At 34.6% G+C, this 19,103-nt stretch overlaps 2 protein-coding genes across 2 annotated transcripts; one reads left to right on the forward strand and one right to left on the reverse strand.

Annotated features, from left to right (window-relative positions):
* On the forward strand, window positions 1-8,312 carry LOC110021525 (protein ROOT PRIMORDIUM DEFECTIVE 1). The gene is given in 3 exon segments (XM_020720054.1): window positions 1-443; window positions 446-1,607; window positions 8,197-8,312. Coding segments are annotated over 2 exon segments (1,224 nt in total). The 5' UTR covers window positions 1-127; the 3' UTR covers window positions 1,354-1,607; window positions 8,197-8,312.
* Window positions 8,313-13,280: 4,968 nt separating this feature from the next.
* On the reverse strand, window positions 13,281-17,283 carry LOC110021436 (haloacid dehalogenase-like hydrolase domain-containing protein At4g39970). Its single transcript, XM_020719920.1, has 11 exons — window positions 16,879-17,283; window positions 16,716-16,809; window positions 16,574-16,618; window positions 16,101-16,151; window positions 15,916-15,990; window positions 15,753-15,786; window positions 14,118-14,173; window positions 13,911-13,970; window positions 13,762-13,821; window positions 13,629-13,675; window positions 13,281-13,551 (listed from the first exon to the last, which is right to left on the reverse strand). Exons 1-11 carry the CDS (start codon window positions 17,241-17,243, stop codon window positions 13,503-13,505), a joined length of 936 nt encoding a protein of 311 aa, XP_020575579.1. The 5' UTR covers window positions 17,244-17,283; the 3' UTR covers window positions 13,281-13,502.
* Window positions 17,284-19,103: the final 1,820 nt, after the last annotated feature.

Raw genomic sequence — 19,103 nt, forward strand, 5'->3', positions numbered from 1 at the left:
TTTGATACTTAAATGTACAAGACTGGAGTGGAATGCATGTATGATGTCCAAATTTCCTGCGAGCAAAATCATGGTCCCCTCGCCTCTCTGGTTAGAAGACGAAATCCAAACCTGAAGCCCTAAAACCATGGCATGTCGCCTCCTATCGATCAACAAACGCATCTTCCCCCCACCATCCTTTTTCCTCACAAACTCAAACCCTACCCGCAACTGCAATTCATTCTCACCCTCCTCCATTCTTCCGCTGTTCAACTGCAAGCGCAGGAAGAAACTCCGCAAGAAGCTCTCCAGTCCCCGTGTCAAGCCCATCGCTACCTCCACTCCGCGCCCCCTTCCAGCTCTTGATGCTATCATCCACCGCGACTCCCTTTTCCGCTTCATCTCCCGCACCCGTTGCTTCCTCTCGCGCCAACCCCTCCACATTATCTCTCTATCCGCAGCCGGTAACTCCCCCGCGAGCTTGGCTTCCCTCGCGGCCGCAAACCCTCACGTTTCGCCGCTCGCCACTCTTTTCTCCTCCGCATTTTCCCTCACCCGTCGCCTTATGGACCCCTTCACCTCTCCTTCACTCCCCTAATGGAATCCCTCCTATCGGAGGAGGAATCCATTTTCAATAATACTGAAGAAGATCGCGTCACCGCTGTTCGTAAGATTCTCATGATCTCTCACTGTTGCCGTATCCCCCTCGCCAAGCTCCATCACTGCCGCCATGTGCTTGGCCTTCCGGATGACTTCCGCGACCGCGTTCACAAGTACCCTGAATTTTTCCGAGTCGCTGTTGATCCCGACGGTCGGCGTGTCCTCGAGCTCGTTAAATGGGAGCCGGCTCTTGCTGTCAGCGCGCTCGAGCGCGACTCAGTGGCGGACGAGCAACGTGTTCTGCGTACCTTCAAATTTGCTATTCCTCACGGGAAGGATTTAGGTTTAGATGAGGACGATGAGAGAAAGATGAATTGTTTGACGACGCTGCCTTTGATTTCTCCATATACTGATGGTTCTGAGCTGAAGCCGTGGACATTGGAAGCAGAGAAGTATAGGGTTGGGATTATTCATGAATTTTTGAGTTTGACAGTGGAGAAAAGGGCCTATATTCATCATATAGTGGAGTTCAAGGAGGAGTTTGGGCTCACGAGGCATACTTACCATATGCTTTTGAAGCAGCCGCGGGCGTTTTACTTGGCCGGGACGGAGATGAACTGGGCTGTTTTCTTGAGAGATGCTTATAAGGAGGATGGCACGTTGATTGAGAAGGGCCCTCTGGTCTTGTTTGAAGAGAAGTTAAGACGATATGCTCTCATGAAGGAAGGGGAAAAAGAGGCTGATGGCGGAGTTGCTGGAGCTATTAAAGTTTGAAATGGCATGGAATTTTTAAGTTTTTCATCACATGTTTTGGAATGAGGAGAAATTGGTCTTCAGGATTCAAATTGATTTCAGGAAGAGAATCAATGTTTTGGAGGGTGAAAAGATTGTGGAATAAATGATTTGATTAAATTAACATATAGGCTTCAGATCCTATTGGTTTTGTGATGAAAGTTTTATGGGAAAAGGAGCTTCCGAAATCTAATGTTTAGATGTCACTCGGAAAGCAGGCTCCTTGGACATACAAGGTAATGTCCTTCGACAGGAAATTTGTTTAATTGTGATTTTAGTATTTATTTTGATGTTTTTCGAGTGCTATATATTTTTTTGTTAGAGATCTAAAAACTGAAAGTTGATTCTTTTTTCTGTCATAATAGAGCTAAATTTGTTGTAAAATGTTATCATTCTCTTTGATGCAAGCGATGACTGATATGATAGCATATGAATGTTTGCTTACATTATTTCTACACTCCTATGACTTGAATTCTCCATAGAGATGAAAAGAAAGCCATGGAAGCTTAAGGGTCTGTTGTAAATGGAGAGATGATGTATTATGTTAACCAAAGAAGCTTGGAGGAATCATTGGCTTGTTGTGGAGTTTCTTCAAGTGAGTTGGGTGAGGAAGAATAAACAAGATAAGGATTAGGAGGAGAATGGTTAATTGATAACTAATGATGAGTAATTCATGTTGTGTTGATTTGTTTTGAGCAAAATTCCTTAAGACCATTTGATGCAATTGAATTTGCATGCCCCATTGATCTCTTAGAAATAGGATTAATTTGAAAATTTTTGGATACTTCTATTACGTTGGCACCTAGCCTAAGTACAAATTTGTCTTTTGTACGCCTAAGGGCAATTTAGTCTTTTGTAATTATTATTGTTGGGTATAAATAAGCTTGTTATGTCTAGGGTTAGGTTAGCATGAGATTGAGCCATGAGTATTAGGTCTAGGGTTCTGAAGAGATTTCCTATCAATTGAATTATAGGAATTAAGAGAGATCGCCTACCTCTCGAATTGTAGGTATTTCTCTTTGTATTCTTGTTCAGTTGTTAGAATTATTTAAAAAAATATTTGTGTTTGCCCTAATTTTTTTTGAAAATTTGTGTCGATTTTTGCATCAAATCGTACCAAATTAGTATTAGAGCTCAGTATTATGGTAATCATAGCTACAGAAGAGCAGATACTCGCGATTTACTTACAATTTCAGCGTAAAGAGTCACACGATCGCTTTATCAGACCTCTTTGCGTACAGTTGCGATCAAAGCTTTGTTTGTCACCTTTCTGACCGAACCTTGTGATATGCTCGCGATCAGAGGTTGCTGGGGCAACATCGACGAGATCGTTGAATACAATTCTCCAAACTGGCGGATTGCAACATCCAGAAACCTGTAATTGGCCTCTTTATTGCCAGACGTAGCAGGAGGATGAGATAGACACAAGTTTCGGGTTAACACGAGTTTTGCACCTTTGTTGATAGACAGAGTGGGAGGAGGAGAAAGACATGAGCGCGAGTTGCAGGCTTGCTTCATCGTCCAACGGGATCACGAAACTCTGCGATCAGTTTATATAGGGATTTTCTGAAGTGAATGATCAGATTAGGAAACGATCATGCACTAGTGATAGAAATTAATGACAACTAAGAAAATAGATTATTTGAATAATAAATTAGTGGTAGAGATCAACCAAATCAGATGTGTGTTGAAAGAAATGTTCGTCGCTATAGAGGATAAGTTTTCTTCCACGGAGAATCAAATGGAGGACCAACTCAAAAGTATGGGTAAAATTCGAGAGATGATAAAAAAGCTTATTGAGATGCAATCCAAAACCCCGTTGGTGGTTCAATTTACAAACCCTACCAAAGGGTTAACCGGAGATTCATTGGCTAAATTGAAAGGAAAAGAGATCAAATGTGAGGAACATGAGGAGGAAAACATCCACCATCATGAACCTCCTCTCAGGGCTCTGAGTAGGGGTGAATTAGAGATTTTTTATGGAGGCGGTTGGGCTGAAACATGGACCATAAATTATGCAAGTGGTATGGAAGAGCACGAAGAAAAAAGGAGAGAAACGGGGAGGAGATATGGTTATGATCGAAGAAGAGAGTTTTACTCTCGATACATGGAGGGAAACCTCAGAGGACGAGGAAGTTTGGGTGAAGATGTTAGAGTTAGGAAGTTGGGGTGGAGATGTAGATGTTAGAGTTTTGGGTGAAGATGTTAGAGTTAGGAAGTTGGGGTGGAGATGTTAGAGTTAGGAAGTTGAAGATGTCGATCGTTAAACGGGAAGACGCACATGGGTGAGTGTATCAGGCAGAGCGATACTTCACGGTGAGTCGACTAGATGGGGAGAAGAAACTCATGACGTCAAGATTATGTTTAGAAGGAAAAGCTCTAGCCTTGTTTCAGTGGAGGGAGGCTAGATATGCGATCCATTTGTGGGAGGCGAAATACCCGATCCATTTGTGGGAGGAATTCAAGAATTGATTTTGGAAAAGTTTTCGAGCAATTTGGGAAGGAGACCTACACGAGTAATTCTATGCTTTGATTGAGGAGGGAACTCTCATGAAATACAAGGAGAGATTTGAGCTATTGTTGGGACGGGTGAGAGGGATTTCTGAAGCAGGATTGGAGGGAAATTTCATGAAGAGCCTAAAGCCCAACATACGGGCATCACTTCGATTTTTGAGACCGCGGGGATTGAGGGAGATAATGGAGCTATCTTAGATGATAAAAGACAAGGATCAGATGAAGAAAGCTAGTAGGAGCAACACAATTGGAACGCTGTACATAGGGGTGTAAACGAACCAAACACAAACAAACAAAGCTCGTGTTTGTGTTCGGTTCGTTTGAAATTTAGTTTATTTGAAATAGGTTTGTGTTCAAAATTGTTCGTAAAGACACTGTTCGTGTTCAGTTCAATTTGTTCGAAATTGCTTCGAATTGTTCGAATTGTTCGAATTGTTTGAATTGCTCGAATTGTTCGAAATTATTCGAATTGTTTGATTTGTTCGAATTATTCAAAAATTTTCAATTTTGTTTATATTATTTGAATTGTAAAATAGGTAATAATTTAATTATTAATTATCAAATTATCAAAAATAATAAATAACATCTAAAATTGAATTAGAACTTCAACAATAAGATAAAATATAGCAAGTTTCAGGTGATCTGAATGTAATTGCCCCTAAATATAAAAGTCAAGCTTTAAGTGTTAGACGTATAAATACACAGGACTTGAACATCACTTAAGATAATTTTATGAATACTGATGTTCAACAAGATAATTGTAAATCCCGATTTCTATTAAGGGAATCATAATAGGCCAAACATAGCTCACTGCTCACAATAAAATCAGATCTAGGGGCAATATGCCTTTTTTTTAATGAGAGATTTCACTCCCAAAAAATTTCATAACCTAGGTTTCACTCGAAAAAATTAAATAAATCTAAAAAAAATTTATGAAAATTTAAGCTAAAAGGCAAACTTGAAGATAAATATGGAATTTTTAAGAAAATACACTCAAAGATGGCGCCTCAGTAGCCTTATAAGAAACCAAGCAAGAATATCGAGCAACCAAGCACTGAAGCAAGAATACCGAGTATTAGATCCAACGCGGACTTGTCGAGTACAAATATATTAGAGAACAAACATAAACAACCAACCCTAAACAGGGTGTTAGGGCTTAGGGTTTTTACACTTTTTTTTGTATATATATATATATATATATATATATATATAGTATATTATCTTAATTATATAACTTATATTATATAAATATATAATATTTACGTTACTAATATAGTATATTAATATCTTATTATTAATAATTTATTATATATTATAATCTGTAGAAATTAATTTTTTAAAATATGATAAATTTTTAGAGTATATAATTATTTTTAAAATATCATAAAATTTATATATAATTATTTTAAATTATTTTATATTTTTTACAACAACGATTCAAACACAAACGAACGCATCACTGTTCGTGTTTGGTTCGTTTAAAAAACCGAACAAAAAAAATTATTTGTGTTCGTCTCGTTTGCTTATCGACCAAATCAAACACGAACTCCCTGGCGAACCGAACTGTTCACAATCAACGAGCTTTTTTGACAGCCCTAGCTGTATGGAACTACTACGATCATGACGATACCAAAAACTCAATCAGTAGAAGTCCAGAAGGAGGCTGCATGGGACAAATAATAGACCACGACTAAGAGTAACACTTAAGCACCTTATAAAGATAGAGAGCAGGAGAAGCGAGTCAAGGGATTATGTTTTCTGTGTGATGAGAAGTTTACTCCAGGACACTGTTGCAAGGATTGAAAATTACAAGTTCTCGTAGTGCAGGATGAGGAAAAAAGGAAGGAGAGGGATGGGGGGGGGGGGGGGGGGGGGGGGGGGGCACTCTTTTTCCCCACATTGAGGACAATGTGTCTTTTGTGTGTGTGTGTGTGCGTGTGTGTGTGTGGGGGGGGTTGGGGGGTTTGAGTATTGTTTCGTTGGCGCGTGGCCTAAGAGAAAATTGGTCTTTTTGTATGCTTAAGGACAATTTAGTCTTTTATTATTATTATTGTTGGGTATAAATAGACTTGTTATGTCTAGCGTTAGGTTCATGCATGAGATTGGATTGTGAGTCTTAGGTTTAGAGTTAGGGGGGGATTTCCTACCTCTCGAATTCTAGGAATTGGGAGAGTTTGCTTACCTCTCGAATTGTAGGTGCTTAACTTTTATATTTTGGTTGCGTTGTTCGGATTATTGAAAAAAATTTGTGTTTGTCCTAATTTCCATTGAAAAATGCGCCGATTTTGACATCGGATCATATTAATTTCATATACCAAAATATTTTTTCACATGTTTTTATTGGAATGGCTTCCACTCGTGGCTAAAAGAATTTGATTAATTATCTTTTAAAGTTTTCATGTCAGTTCATTATTTGATTATTTGTTAGTTAATGAGGACACACCTATTTCATTGTAATATTGTTTCCATATTGTTATCTTAATCATATATTATTTGATCGGACTAAATGAAATTGACTTTTGGAAATGTTAGTACCTGGCTATGTTATGTGGACAATGTGGTTGGTTGAAAGCAACAAGATGATATGTGACTAAATGATTAGGGTACCTACTTGAGAGTCAGGGACTCCAAATATGTGATGAGTTGAGGTGTATATGACGTAAGATTTGTGTGACCTACTGTTGTTAGCTACCTGTGAGATTGAACTAGAACCTTGGACCCTATTTTGTGTTTTAATAATAATAAATGCTTCCGGAGCTTCTATGATATATGCTTTATCACTAATTTTCTTGCGTGGAGCTTCTATAATAAAATTCCTATTTGATTAATCATATATCACTTTGAGCCGAGCAAATGATAATTGTGTTATGCTAGCATTCTATATCATTATGACATGCTTTGATTAAAGTTTTCGTCCTGAAAATGTTATTTGATATGCCTCATTTTTCTTACCAAATTGATAATATTTTATGTTAAACCAATTCATGAGAAGAGGAAATTTTGATATGTGAGCAGCCCATATTAGATATACTTGCTTTTTGTGAAATCCTTGAATTTTTTGGGAACCATTTTATATGATAAATTGCATGCCATCTTGATATCTGTTTTTGAAAGATCTTCAATTTGAAAATACTTGTGCACTTAATGTATTAAAACTTTTTACCTACATCTTTTGACTAGAGTATCCTCCATGTTCATTTAAAGAACTCAAGCAATGCTCTGCTAAGGTTTTCTAGTCCAGTCATGGTTTGAGCTTGAGTTGATTATGCTTATGTTTCCTCATCTGTTATTTTGATCCTAGATCGTTTGATCAAACTTGGAATGAAACCTAGTTCCAGGGGTATTGGGTCAGCGTCGCTTTCATATTGATAATATGTTAAAAGCATTAAAATTTGCTGCGGTATGTATGGCTAGTCACACTTTTATTAACGTGTTGCCTGCATGGGAGTAGAAGACTCCAGATATGTGATATGAATTGAGGTCTGTGTGACCTATTGATAGCTCATAAAATGAAAATGGATGATCAGATAGCGCTTCAGCTTCTAGAATATTTTGAAAGTGTTTCAACACATCTGGATTTTGATGTTATTATGATATTTGAAGCTTTATTGTCTAAATTTGCGACGAAGACCGAATTGTTAATTTTTCTATCATTACAAATATACTTCTACGCATAATTTATATTAGGTTGACCAATATCTGCATCATATGATTGTCTTCTGGCAGTCATTCTAATCACCAAGTCTTGCTCATGCATTCTTTTATAATAATGCATTCAAATATCTTGAATGGGGCCTTCTTGATTTTTCTGTACTCTTTTACTGGCCGTTCCAGATCAGAGGTTGCTGAATGATTTGGTACAATTTGTATTCAGAAGGTCACTTCATAATCTGCAAATCTAGCAGCAGCAGATGCTACGCTGCTCTGGCATCCTCCTTTGTAGCTTGAAATCCATGCTTTTCTTTTATTAAATGTTGCCTGTACTTAATCTAAGTGAGCCACCTAAATGTCTCCTGTTTTATTTTTTGGAAATTTACATTCGTGCCACATAATGCTTATGTATTTACATACCTAACACCCAAAGTTTGATATTTATGCTCATAACACTTTGGTGTCATAAACCTGTGCATGAAAACATGCATTCGCTTATTAAAAGGTAGTAATGGTGGTTTGATGTGATGTTAAAGCTTTGAGGGAAATGTATGTAAATATAAGTGTTTAGGTGTTAGATATGAAGAATTGTGTGGTATGTAAACGCTCCATTATTTTTTACTCGAATAAGCTTTCTTTTAACAACTTTAGTATCCACAGGTGATTGATGAACTTTGTCTTAACGCTGGAGGTTTCCACAGCAAGAAGTCTCGGGTTCAATGCTGCTGCCTGAACATTGGTGCCAAACCAACAGCGGTTTAATTTGAGCTGATTGGATTGAGTTGTCTTAACGCTGGAGGTTTCCACAGCAAGAAGTCTCGGGTTCAATGCTGCTGCCTGAACATTGGTGCCAAACCAACAGCGGTTTAATTTGAGCTGATTGGATCTCAATAAAATGTTATTCTTTCCATGTGGAGAGGTATATGCCTGTATCTGGTTCCTGCATTAGTAAAATTATTTTTAATTGCACAAATTGCTCGATGTGAGTTTGATGTTTTATGGGATTTGAAATGCTGACATTTTCCTGTTTAGTTTTATCAACATTGTTGATAATAGCTGCGCCTCATCAAACAAAAAATTGAAGCCCATATTAGGGTCAGTACTAATATACTAAGAACTCTAACTATTATTTTTTTGTTGATGTAATATTATCTTAACAATCACTCCTAATATGAGTCCTCCACATTAGTGAAAATTAAGCTTTTAATGCTATACCTCACACTAACGGCCTACTCGTTAACATCTAGCTGGCCGTTGTAATCGCTCTTGAATCTTGTTTGATCACAGTCGAGGCCATTGTAACCAATAAGATTTACAAATTTAGTTGAATATTTGATCTCTGTCTAGACCCCAGTTACATATATCAATTGTCTGGCTTCTTTTTCCAAACGGGTCATATTTGTTTATTCATTAATGAACAATTTGAATTTTAATTAAAACTTTATGATTGATTTATAAATTAACCTTCCATGAACAAAGCTTTCTTTATTTTTAAGCTCCAAGTATATATGTGATGAACATCCACCTTTCATTTAAATTGAACAATTGAGAATATGTCATCTGCCGTTATAATCTCCAGTTTTTCATCAACCATTGGGTAAAATTCTAATAGAATTTTTTTTGACAGTTTTCGTTAATGAATTTTGTAGAGTTGTTCCTTTGTTTAATATTTATTCTAACACTTTCACATCTAAATTTGCTCTAAAAACAAGTTAGGTTATAACTTTCTTCATTGTTATAATTGGATCTGCTTCTTTTCAACACATTTAGGTTAGATATGTGATTTAGTTTGTTTAAATTTTGATTAATATTTTTATATTTATTTTTTTTACTATTAGATTGTTTCTTTTATTGTTGCTCTATTTTATTTTCATTTATTTGTGCTTCTACAGCAACAACAACAACAAGCATTTATCCCACTAAGTGGGATCGGCTTCATGAATCCCTTTTCTCAATTGTCTTATTGAGTGTCAAGTTTTCATTTAATTCTAATAAATTAAGATCATTTTTTATTCAATATACCCAAGTCTTTTTAGCCTACCTCTATCTTTCTTTACACAAGTTGAATCTAAAACAACTACTCTACTAATTGGATCATCAGATGGTCGACGGTTAATGTGACCAAACTATCTAATCTAATTCTAATAAATTAAGATCATTTTTTATTCAATATACCCAAGTCTTTTTAGCCTACCTCTATCTTTCTTTACACAAGTTGAATCTAAAACAACTACTCTACTAATTGGATCATCAGATGGTCGACGGTTAATGTGACCAAACTATCTAATCTTGGCTACAACTGGAGCTACACAAACCTTTTATGGATATATGCATTTCGCATTTTGTCTCTTAAACTATAAAGCCACTCGTCCACTTAAGCATTCTCATCTCAGCAACACTTCACTTAGTTTTATATTTCTCTTTTATGAGCCAACATTATGCACTGTAAAGCATCGCACGTCTCACCACCATCTTATAAACTTTTCCTTTAAATTGAAGTTGTACTTTTCTTTCACACAATAGGCTCGATGCATTCCTTCACTTCAACTATCCAACTTGAATTCTACTAAAAATATCCCCATCTATATCACCATCAATTTGAACAATAGTCTCGCGAAATCTAAAAAGTTCACTCCTTTTAATGACTTGATCCCCCATTGTTATAACTCTGCCACTAGATCTACCACTACTAAAATTACATTCCATGTATTCAGTTATAGATCTACTAAGATGAAGGCCGTTAGACTCTAAAGTAGACTTTCATAATTTTTTAATGAACTTTTTCTCTAGCCTTATCCACAAGAAGGATATCATAAGTGAAAAACATATACCAAGATACATTCTCCTTCATTAAAATGTTCACTCTTTTTAGTGATTTGTTCCCCCATTGTTATAACTCTGCCACTAGATGTACTACTACTAAAATTACATTCCATGTATTCAGTTTTAAATCTGCTCAGATCAAGGCCTTTAAACTGTAAAGTAGACTTTCATAATTTAAGTTTTTCATGAACTCTTTCTCTAGCCTTATCCACAAGAAGGATATCATCAGCGAAAAACATACACCAAAATACATGCTCATGTAAATGTCTAGTAACAACATTCACAACTAAAAGAAAAAGATATGGGTTGAAAGTTGATCCCTGATGTAATCCAACTGAAATAGGTAAATACTTGGTCAGTCCTCCTTTTGTTTGAACTCGGCTAATAACTCTAGTATACATATCTTTAATGACTTGCATATAAGTCATATCAATGCTATTCTTTATTAGCACTATCCAAAGAATTTCTATTGGAATCTTTTTATAAGTTTTTTTTTTAAATCAACAAAAATCATAAGTAGAGCATCCTTACTCTCTCTGTACTTATCCATCAAACCTTTCAAAAATGTATAGCTTCCATAATAGACTTCCCGCATAAATCCAAACTGATTATGAGAAACCTTTGTATCACTTTTTAATCTATACTTTTGTTTTGTGCGTAGTTCTGAGATTGGCACTTTTTTAAGTGTAAGAAGGCCCAAAAGTTCTTTGTGTTCTCTCTTCTGTGACATTTTTGTTAAAGAAATTTAGAGGAAAAAAATTATATTTTTGTAGACATTGTTAACACTAAAATAGGAAAAAGAAGACTCCTCACATTATTGAAGCTCAAGTGAGGAAATACAAGACAATTGTTTTGGAACATAAAGGATTATCATAAGATCAGTTCAAAAAAATAAATATGTTGTTGAAATGTCTTAAATTAAATCAACAAAGTTTAAAATTGAGGATGTTGATACTCCCAGCTTTTTCTCAAGTCAATCATCTCATTTTTTATCATATAAAAAACAAATTGATAGTTGTGAAAATTATCATTTCCTTTATTACTGATACAATTTTTGTTTGCTTTTCTGATGAAAGCTGTAGACTCTAGTTTTTAAAGGCTTTCAAGGAGCACAGTGAAAAAGAAATGCATGAGTTTATCATATCAAGGATAAATTGATCAAATTATTTGGTATATGTTTAATTGCTGATTATATTGATGATAGTTGGAGTCTTCAGAATTGGATTATTAGCTTTACGTGACTTGGAGAGTCCTAGTATTGGGAAATATTTGTGATGCTATCTGTGCATGTTTTTAGGTTTGCAAGCTTTATGATAAAATACTTATCATCAGTCTAATAATTCTAAAAATAGTTTCTAATGCTAATGATGGAATTGTTGCAAGTTTGAGTTAATTTTTGAGTCAATGGGTAGATTATTAGGGATAAGATGGATTGAACGAGCTGGAGGTGTTCCAAATATTTGGGAGACTCAAATAGCTTAAGAGTTCTCTAGTTTAAAACAAGGTTTCTTTAAGTAGCTGGGCGTCAACCCCAAAGATTTAATTTATAGATGATCCAATAAGACTAAACTCTTCTTAAGAGGTCTCAAGTTTACACCCTTGGGGTGCGTTTGTTTGGGTCTTTCGAGCTCAGTTCTGAACCAGACAAAAAAAAAACACACGTTTGAATAAAGCGTTTGATGGAACGACGATGAAACCGCAGTGTCATTTTCTTTATAATCGCGGCCGCATTGTGGAAGCCGTGTTCCACTTTCATAATTTTATTTTTACCTGATTACTCCTAACCGAAGTAATGGTCAGACTCTTCACAAACTCGCCTCTTCACAAGAACACCTCACAATCGCAGCCTTCTGTGCTTCGCAATTCTCTGTTGCTGAGAGACCCAAGGTAATCACAAGCCTCCCCCTTGTTATTGTTTGGCAGAATTTATCATTGTCATTTTTAAGAGAAACAAGATTTAAGATTTTACTATTTGTCAGGATTTATAGTTGTGATTTTTACAGATGGGTTCAATTTTTAAATTATAATGGTGGACTTATATACATCAATGAGTGTTTTTAATTGGGGTACAAATCCTTAGTTCGGTAATCTATCTCATTCCCTGCTTCAATGAGTTTTTTTATTTTTTTTGTTCCCATGATCAGTTTGACGTTGTTCAAGTAGGATGATGTTTATGGGTTGTAAATGCTGAAATTTTTTAATTGTAAATTATTAAGGTGTCGGTTGACAGCGATATGGACATGGTTGAGAATTGCATGCATATAAAAATTTAACATTGTATGTGTTTCCTAATTGCAGAGGAGTATTTCATATATTTGTCGACAGACAACACTTTTAAACCTGAAAATTTCAATCAAAACAATTGCTTCTGGAATACTTTGAACTGTAATTTCATATAACCGCAGTTATCCCAAACACACCATGAATCGTTTATGCCAATTAAACTTTCATACATAATTTTTTCATATAACTATTAGTTTGTTATGTTGAAGTTTTGATTTGTGATAGAAAATTCTATGACTGCCTATCATTGGCCCCTATCAAATCATTTAGATGTCATTTCAATAATTTTGAATGCAATAGTATAATTTTTGTTATATAAATGAAAACCTGATTATTAGTAACCAAAATGGATTGAAACCCAAAATTTGGAGCCTGATTTGTAGTCTTATTTCAGCCAAATTTGAATTGATGTGTTCTAAACGGATTAGTTCAACCAATTACAACCATTAATTACCAAGCTTTAATTTTGAACTGCTCTAAAAAAAAGAATAACTTCAACTATCAAGTTAGTAATATGCAAGCCGTCTTTTTTTAGTGGTTGAGAGCTTTGTCTTTCAAGAGGTCTTTAAAGAAAAAAAAAAAAAAAACTATGGAGTCAGTAAAAACTTCAAAAGTAGATGGCAAAATATTCAATGCCTACAATGAGCAGAGTAAAAAATCAATATATTTTTAGATTATTCTTAACTTTCATGAGTAAGATTACTAATCCAAGCATTATTTATTGTACAATATGTCTCAACAGGAGCACTATCCACGACAATGAATATACTGCACTGGAAAGAAGCTTCATGATAAATTTTGTAATAATCCGGATTTCTGAACTTGAAACTAAAAGGCTAAAAGCATAGGCTAATAACATGCTAGGTGGACAGCACAGTACTCTGAAGTAATAACTCGAGATCTTCCAACCTGTAAAAAGGAGAAACTCTCAAGTCCCAGAAGATCTCAGATAAACATATCCATTCAGTAAATGATAGTATTTTTACCTGACACTTCTCAAATCTGGATAAGTTGCAATCGCCTCTTTGAAATCCTGTAGATATATCAAATTTTTTATATTAATTTGCAATAAAATGAATTAATAAACATTTAGTTTACATAGAAAATCGAGAATAGTACCTGGTTAGCAGTTGAAGATGTGTAGGCTATTATACAAGGCATTCCAGCTCCAGTTGCTGCCTATTTCCATCACAAGGAGTATTAGTTAAATTCTGTAATGTAAATAGGCTATAGCACGTCTTACGTACAGTTATCTGTAGCTCAAGTACCTGCAACCCAATGACACTATCTTCCACTACCAAGCAATTTCCTCCAGGCACACCGAGCTTCTGAGTTACGTAACCAACGTTTTTTCAGCCGTTAAATTTAATGAAAAATAAGTTGACGAAGATATTAAAAAATGGAAGAAATAATGAAAATAGCGCAAAATGCATTCTTGTTTGCATTTTTTTTTGTTTTTTTTAAAAAGAAAATACCTTAGAGGCTGCCAAATAAATTAATGGACTGGGCTTCTTCTCTTTGACATCATCACCTGTGATTAGAAGACTTGGAATTAGCCTTTAGAATGAGAGCTCTATTTAGAGGAATAGGCACACATTTTAGTTATGGTAGATATGAAGCATGATTAATACGATGAAAAATATAATTAGTTTTTTATGAATGTTTGGTTTAAATATTATGAGCAGAGTGATTCGAAGAAAAACAAAATGGGTTGATAACCAATTTTGTAATTGAAAGATGTGGCTGTAAAATGGGATGATAACCAATTTAAGTAACATTAGAAAAATAGTGAAGATAACACTCCAAGATTATGAAAAATAAAGGAAAATTTTAAGGGGTATTTACCTAACCAAACAATCTTATGTATTTACATATCTAACAAAGGCTTTCATATTTACATCAACAACACTCAAATATTTAATATTTATATCAAACATATCACTATTATCAATTTTTCATGCTTTTGTAACACCAAAGTGTTGTGAGTATAAATATCAAACACCAAAGTGTTGTGAGTATAAATATCAACCATTAACTGTTAGATATGTAAATACATAAGATTTGTATGATATGCATGAAAATTTCCCAAATTTTAAATGAAGCCATACAACTTCTTTGAATATAAAAAAGTAATTTGTCATTAGAAATTGTAGTCTAACCTACTTTCCTATATATAACTTGGTTCAATATTATTAGTGAAAATTTATACAAAACAAATAAATACACCGTTCTTTACATTTGAAAATATTAGAGGTACATGGAGTTTAGATTGACCTTATGATTGAATCGAAGTAGTTACACTTCGGCCATAAATGAGCTTGAACTAGTGATAAAACCTTATTGAATTTAATGTAGTCATGGCTAACTTGGTCAATTTTATGGGTTTCGGGAACACATCCCGTGTCACAATCATTTACTAAATTTTTTATTGAACTAGGTCACACATCATGCCTGTGGTCAGTTTTAGCACAAACAGACGAAGCTCAATCACTGACCTTTCAATGATCACATTCTAACACACTGAACTATTATCAACTATTTTATCACCCTCAAGGCAATTTAGTGTAAGTTAGAATCTTTGGACTTCATTTTGAAAGGATAAATGTCCCTTTAGTGCACAATTACTCTGGGTTGCTAATCAAACTTATTGGATGACGTGGCCTCCTAACTGCAATATCATTGATATATTGGGTTCACCAGATAAAGTTGGGAGAAATCATGTAATCCATCTCAAGGTAATCATCCATCCATACATATTCCTCCCATAATCTTATTAAGCTCCGACAATATACTTAATCTTAATTGATTGTATTCTTGAGTATTAAACCTATGTTATAATCAACCATAGAGGCTTTGCTATCCCAGTGTTCTAAAATAAGCCTTTTGAAACTTTCTAAATAGAGAAGTCTTTTAGATCTTCGAATCTTTATGAAATTCCATGCCACTCCCTCCATGTATTTGCTCAATTTTACACGAATTCCTATGAGATATTTCATGCTAAGAATGCAAGTATTTGAAGAACCATAACCAAGAAGATTTGCAGGGCAATTAATTCTTCTAACAAACATAGGACTGCTGATCAATCAAACCACAAAATTTGGAGCCATTACCTGCGAGGAAGCAATCAAGGCCTTGAAACCGTTCCTATACACAACAAATGTAATATTATTAAGTTGTCATCTTGGCACAACCTAATGTTAAAATAATTTTAACATACTTCAAGAATATAAAAAAACAAAAGAAAAAGAAAAATAAGTTTGGGTTCAGTCTTACTAATCCAAGTAGATTCTCCAAACATAAAGCAACAGAGCTTTTTGTTGCTGCGGAGCACACAGCAACCTTAACACCCTGTAGCAATCAGGGAATTATTTCTAACAACTCATTCTAGAGAAAGAACCTCATTACTTGACAGTAGAGAGAATAAAAGCAAGCAGGCTGTAGAATTGAATTATATTTACCGCACCCTTAGCATCATCCATCAATCTAAGAACCCCAGGCCTAGTTTCAACCTGAAATTTAGACAGTGTTAACATTTTATTTTCTCCATAGCTATGAAAGTGCATCATTTTGAGTGTGCTACGGTTCTCACATGGAACGAAGTAATGGAGATATATATATATATATGAGAAATTTACATATATACCACACAATACTTATGTATTTACACATTTAAAACTCAAAGCTGAATATTTACACTTAACAACATTTGGTGTCATAAATGTATGCATGAAAAGATGCATTATTCATTTAAAAAAGATAGTGATGGTAATATTTTCTATGTGATGTTAAAGATTTGAGTTGTATGCATGTATGTATGAATGTTTAAATGCCAGATATGTAAATACGTAAGAATTGTGTGATACGTTTGTAAATTTCCCCTTTTTTTAAATAAGAATCCCACTTTAACACTTTAAAAGGAAGTCGTACTTACAGATCCAGATTTGATTATTTCCTTATACCTTTCTGTTTTCCAATCCTTCACAAGCAAGAAGACTATTACAATAAGTCACTTTTTGAGCTATTTGTGAACTGCTACATAAACAATTAGACAACAATAACCCAAGAAAACTCACCTGGATCACGTCTACCAGTCTTTCTCTATCCGAATCCATCAGAGGCGGCTCCACAAAGATGGCAGAAGAAGGCCATCCATTCTCCTTGAAGTACCTGCACGTCAAATTTAACTCAGAAATATTTGCTCAGGCAAGAAGAGAAAGCTGGAGAATAATGGAATACCATCTCATTTTCGGCTTCCCTCCACCAATTCGGTTCTGCAGCTCATCGTAGAAATCGGAGGACCAGTAAATAGGCTTCGGCGAGGACTTAGGGTAGCGGACGGCGAAATGGGCGAAGGCTTCGTTGTAGGCTTGCCGGTGGAGATGCTCCGATTCAAGGATCACGCCGTCGCAGTCGAAGATTAGGGCTTGCAGGGGAGAAGAAATGGAGGCGGCTGCGAGTGTAGGAGGAGACGTTCGAGGACGAATTGGAGGAGGAGAAGGGAAGTTGGGAATGGTGGCGGGGAGGAACCGAGGCCTTTTACGGCGGCGGGAGAAGTCGGGGCGAACGACGGTGGGGAGGATAAGATGAGACGTGGATGACATGGAATTCGAGACTTTCAGCCTGTGGGTGTCTGGAGCTGGAGGTGTTCTTTTTGGTTCTAAAAATTTTCAAATTAAATTATTTTTGCAAATTTAATATTTTGAGTGGATCAAAATTTAAAATTGTTATTTCTATTAAATTACCAAAATTAATTAATTATTATCATTAAATAAAGTTATATATAGAAATTTTATTATAGATAGCACAGAATTCTTGTGCATTTATATATATCTAACACTTGGTAACATTTTGATGTCTTAACGTATGCTTCGAAGCCTATATTTTGCTGTTTTAAAAAGTTCGTAAAAGTGGTATATTTTATGTGATATTAAGAATTTGAGTTTTATATATATATATATATATATATATATATACATTGGGGTATGTATGTAACTGCCCTTTTTTTAAAAAAAAAATTATATTACATTAGGAGTTTGGACGCAGTTATGCATTCAGACTTCAATAAAATTTCGTCACATGTGAGACACTCACTGAATAAAAAGTGGAAAACTATATTTTAATGCATGACCCGGCACAACCCGACATTATTTGAGTGATATTGCGGCGGTTTAGGCGTTATTGCAAGTTAGGCTGTAGTTGTTATTTGATCGGTATTGCAGCGGCTCTGTGGTGATTGAACTGATGTTATTTCAGTGTTATTGTAACGTTATTAAGATATTATTGTAGTATTATTGTGATATTATTAAGGTGTTATTGCGGTATTAGCATGACATTATTAAAAAAAATATTATATAATTCCACGATACTATTTCTGCAATAACACATTAATAACGTTACAATAATATCACCATAACACCATAATAACACATGAATATCAAACCATATCGTGTTATTATGGTGCATTGTGATATTATTTTAATATAATTTAATGTACTACAATAATACATAAATAATATCATGATAATACCGCAATAACACAATAATAACATTAAAATAACACCAGTCGAATACCATCATAAAATCGCCGCAATACAACTCAAATAACATCTCAATAAACATTTGAAAATCTGTTTTCATTAGTTCATAATAGTAGATTTTTTATGTGATTCAGAGATTTGAGTGATATATATCTAAATATAAAGATTTAGATGTTTCATGTCCAGATATGTAAGAATTATGTAGTATTTATGTTCGGTATATTTTCATTTTGGACAACTACATATATCCCGCCCAATTCTTGTATTTACATATCTAGCCCTTATACTTTAATTTTTACATTCATATCACCAAAAAATTTTGTATCATAAAAAAAATTCCCATCATTTTAGATTTTAAAAATTGAAATAAACGTATTCGTCCATAGGGTTGATGACGTGTATGAAAAAATTGACGTTTAGGTGTTAGGTAGGCATGTATGTAAATTTTCATTTTCATGTTTGGAAAACTAAAATTCAAATGTCATCGCAGCGGACGCAATACCACTCAAATAACACAATAATAATATTACAATAACACCTCAATAGCACCACAATTATTACAATGATAACACCATAATAGACTGAAATAACAACAATAGAATATCACCGCATCTGCCACAAGATCACTCAAATAACATCATAGTAATAACACAATAATACCTTAATAACATCATAATAACAACACATGTTCTGGTATTTATTTTTGGTATATTTTCTTTTTGGCCATTTACACACATACCACCCAATTATTGCATTTACATATCGATCACTTATAGTAATTTTTACATTTATATCACCAAAAAATTTTTGTATCACGACAAAAATACCATAATTTTAATTTTTAAAACTTGAAATAAAACTTTTCATCGATGGGGCCGATGATTTGTATAATTGATGGAATTGAGTGAAATGTATGTAAATCTT

This window comes from Phalaenopsis equestris, unplaced genomic scaffold (assembly GCF_001263595.1).
Source record: "Phalaenopsis equestris unplaced genomic scaffold, ASM126359v1 Scaffold000134, whole genome shotgun sequence".
NCBI lineage: Eukaryota > Viridiplantae > Streptophyta > Magnoliopsida > Asparagales > Orchidaceae > Phalaenopsis > Phalaenopsis equestris.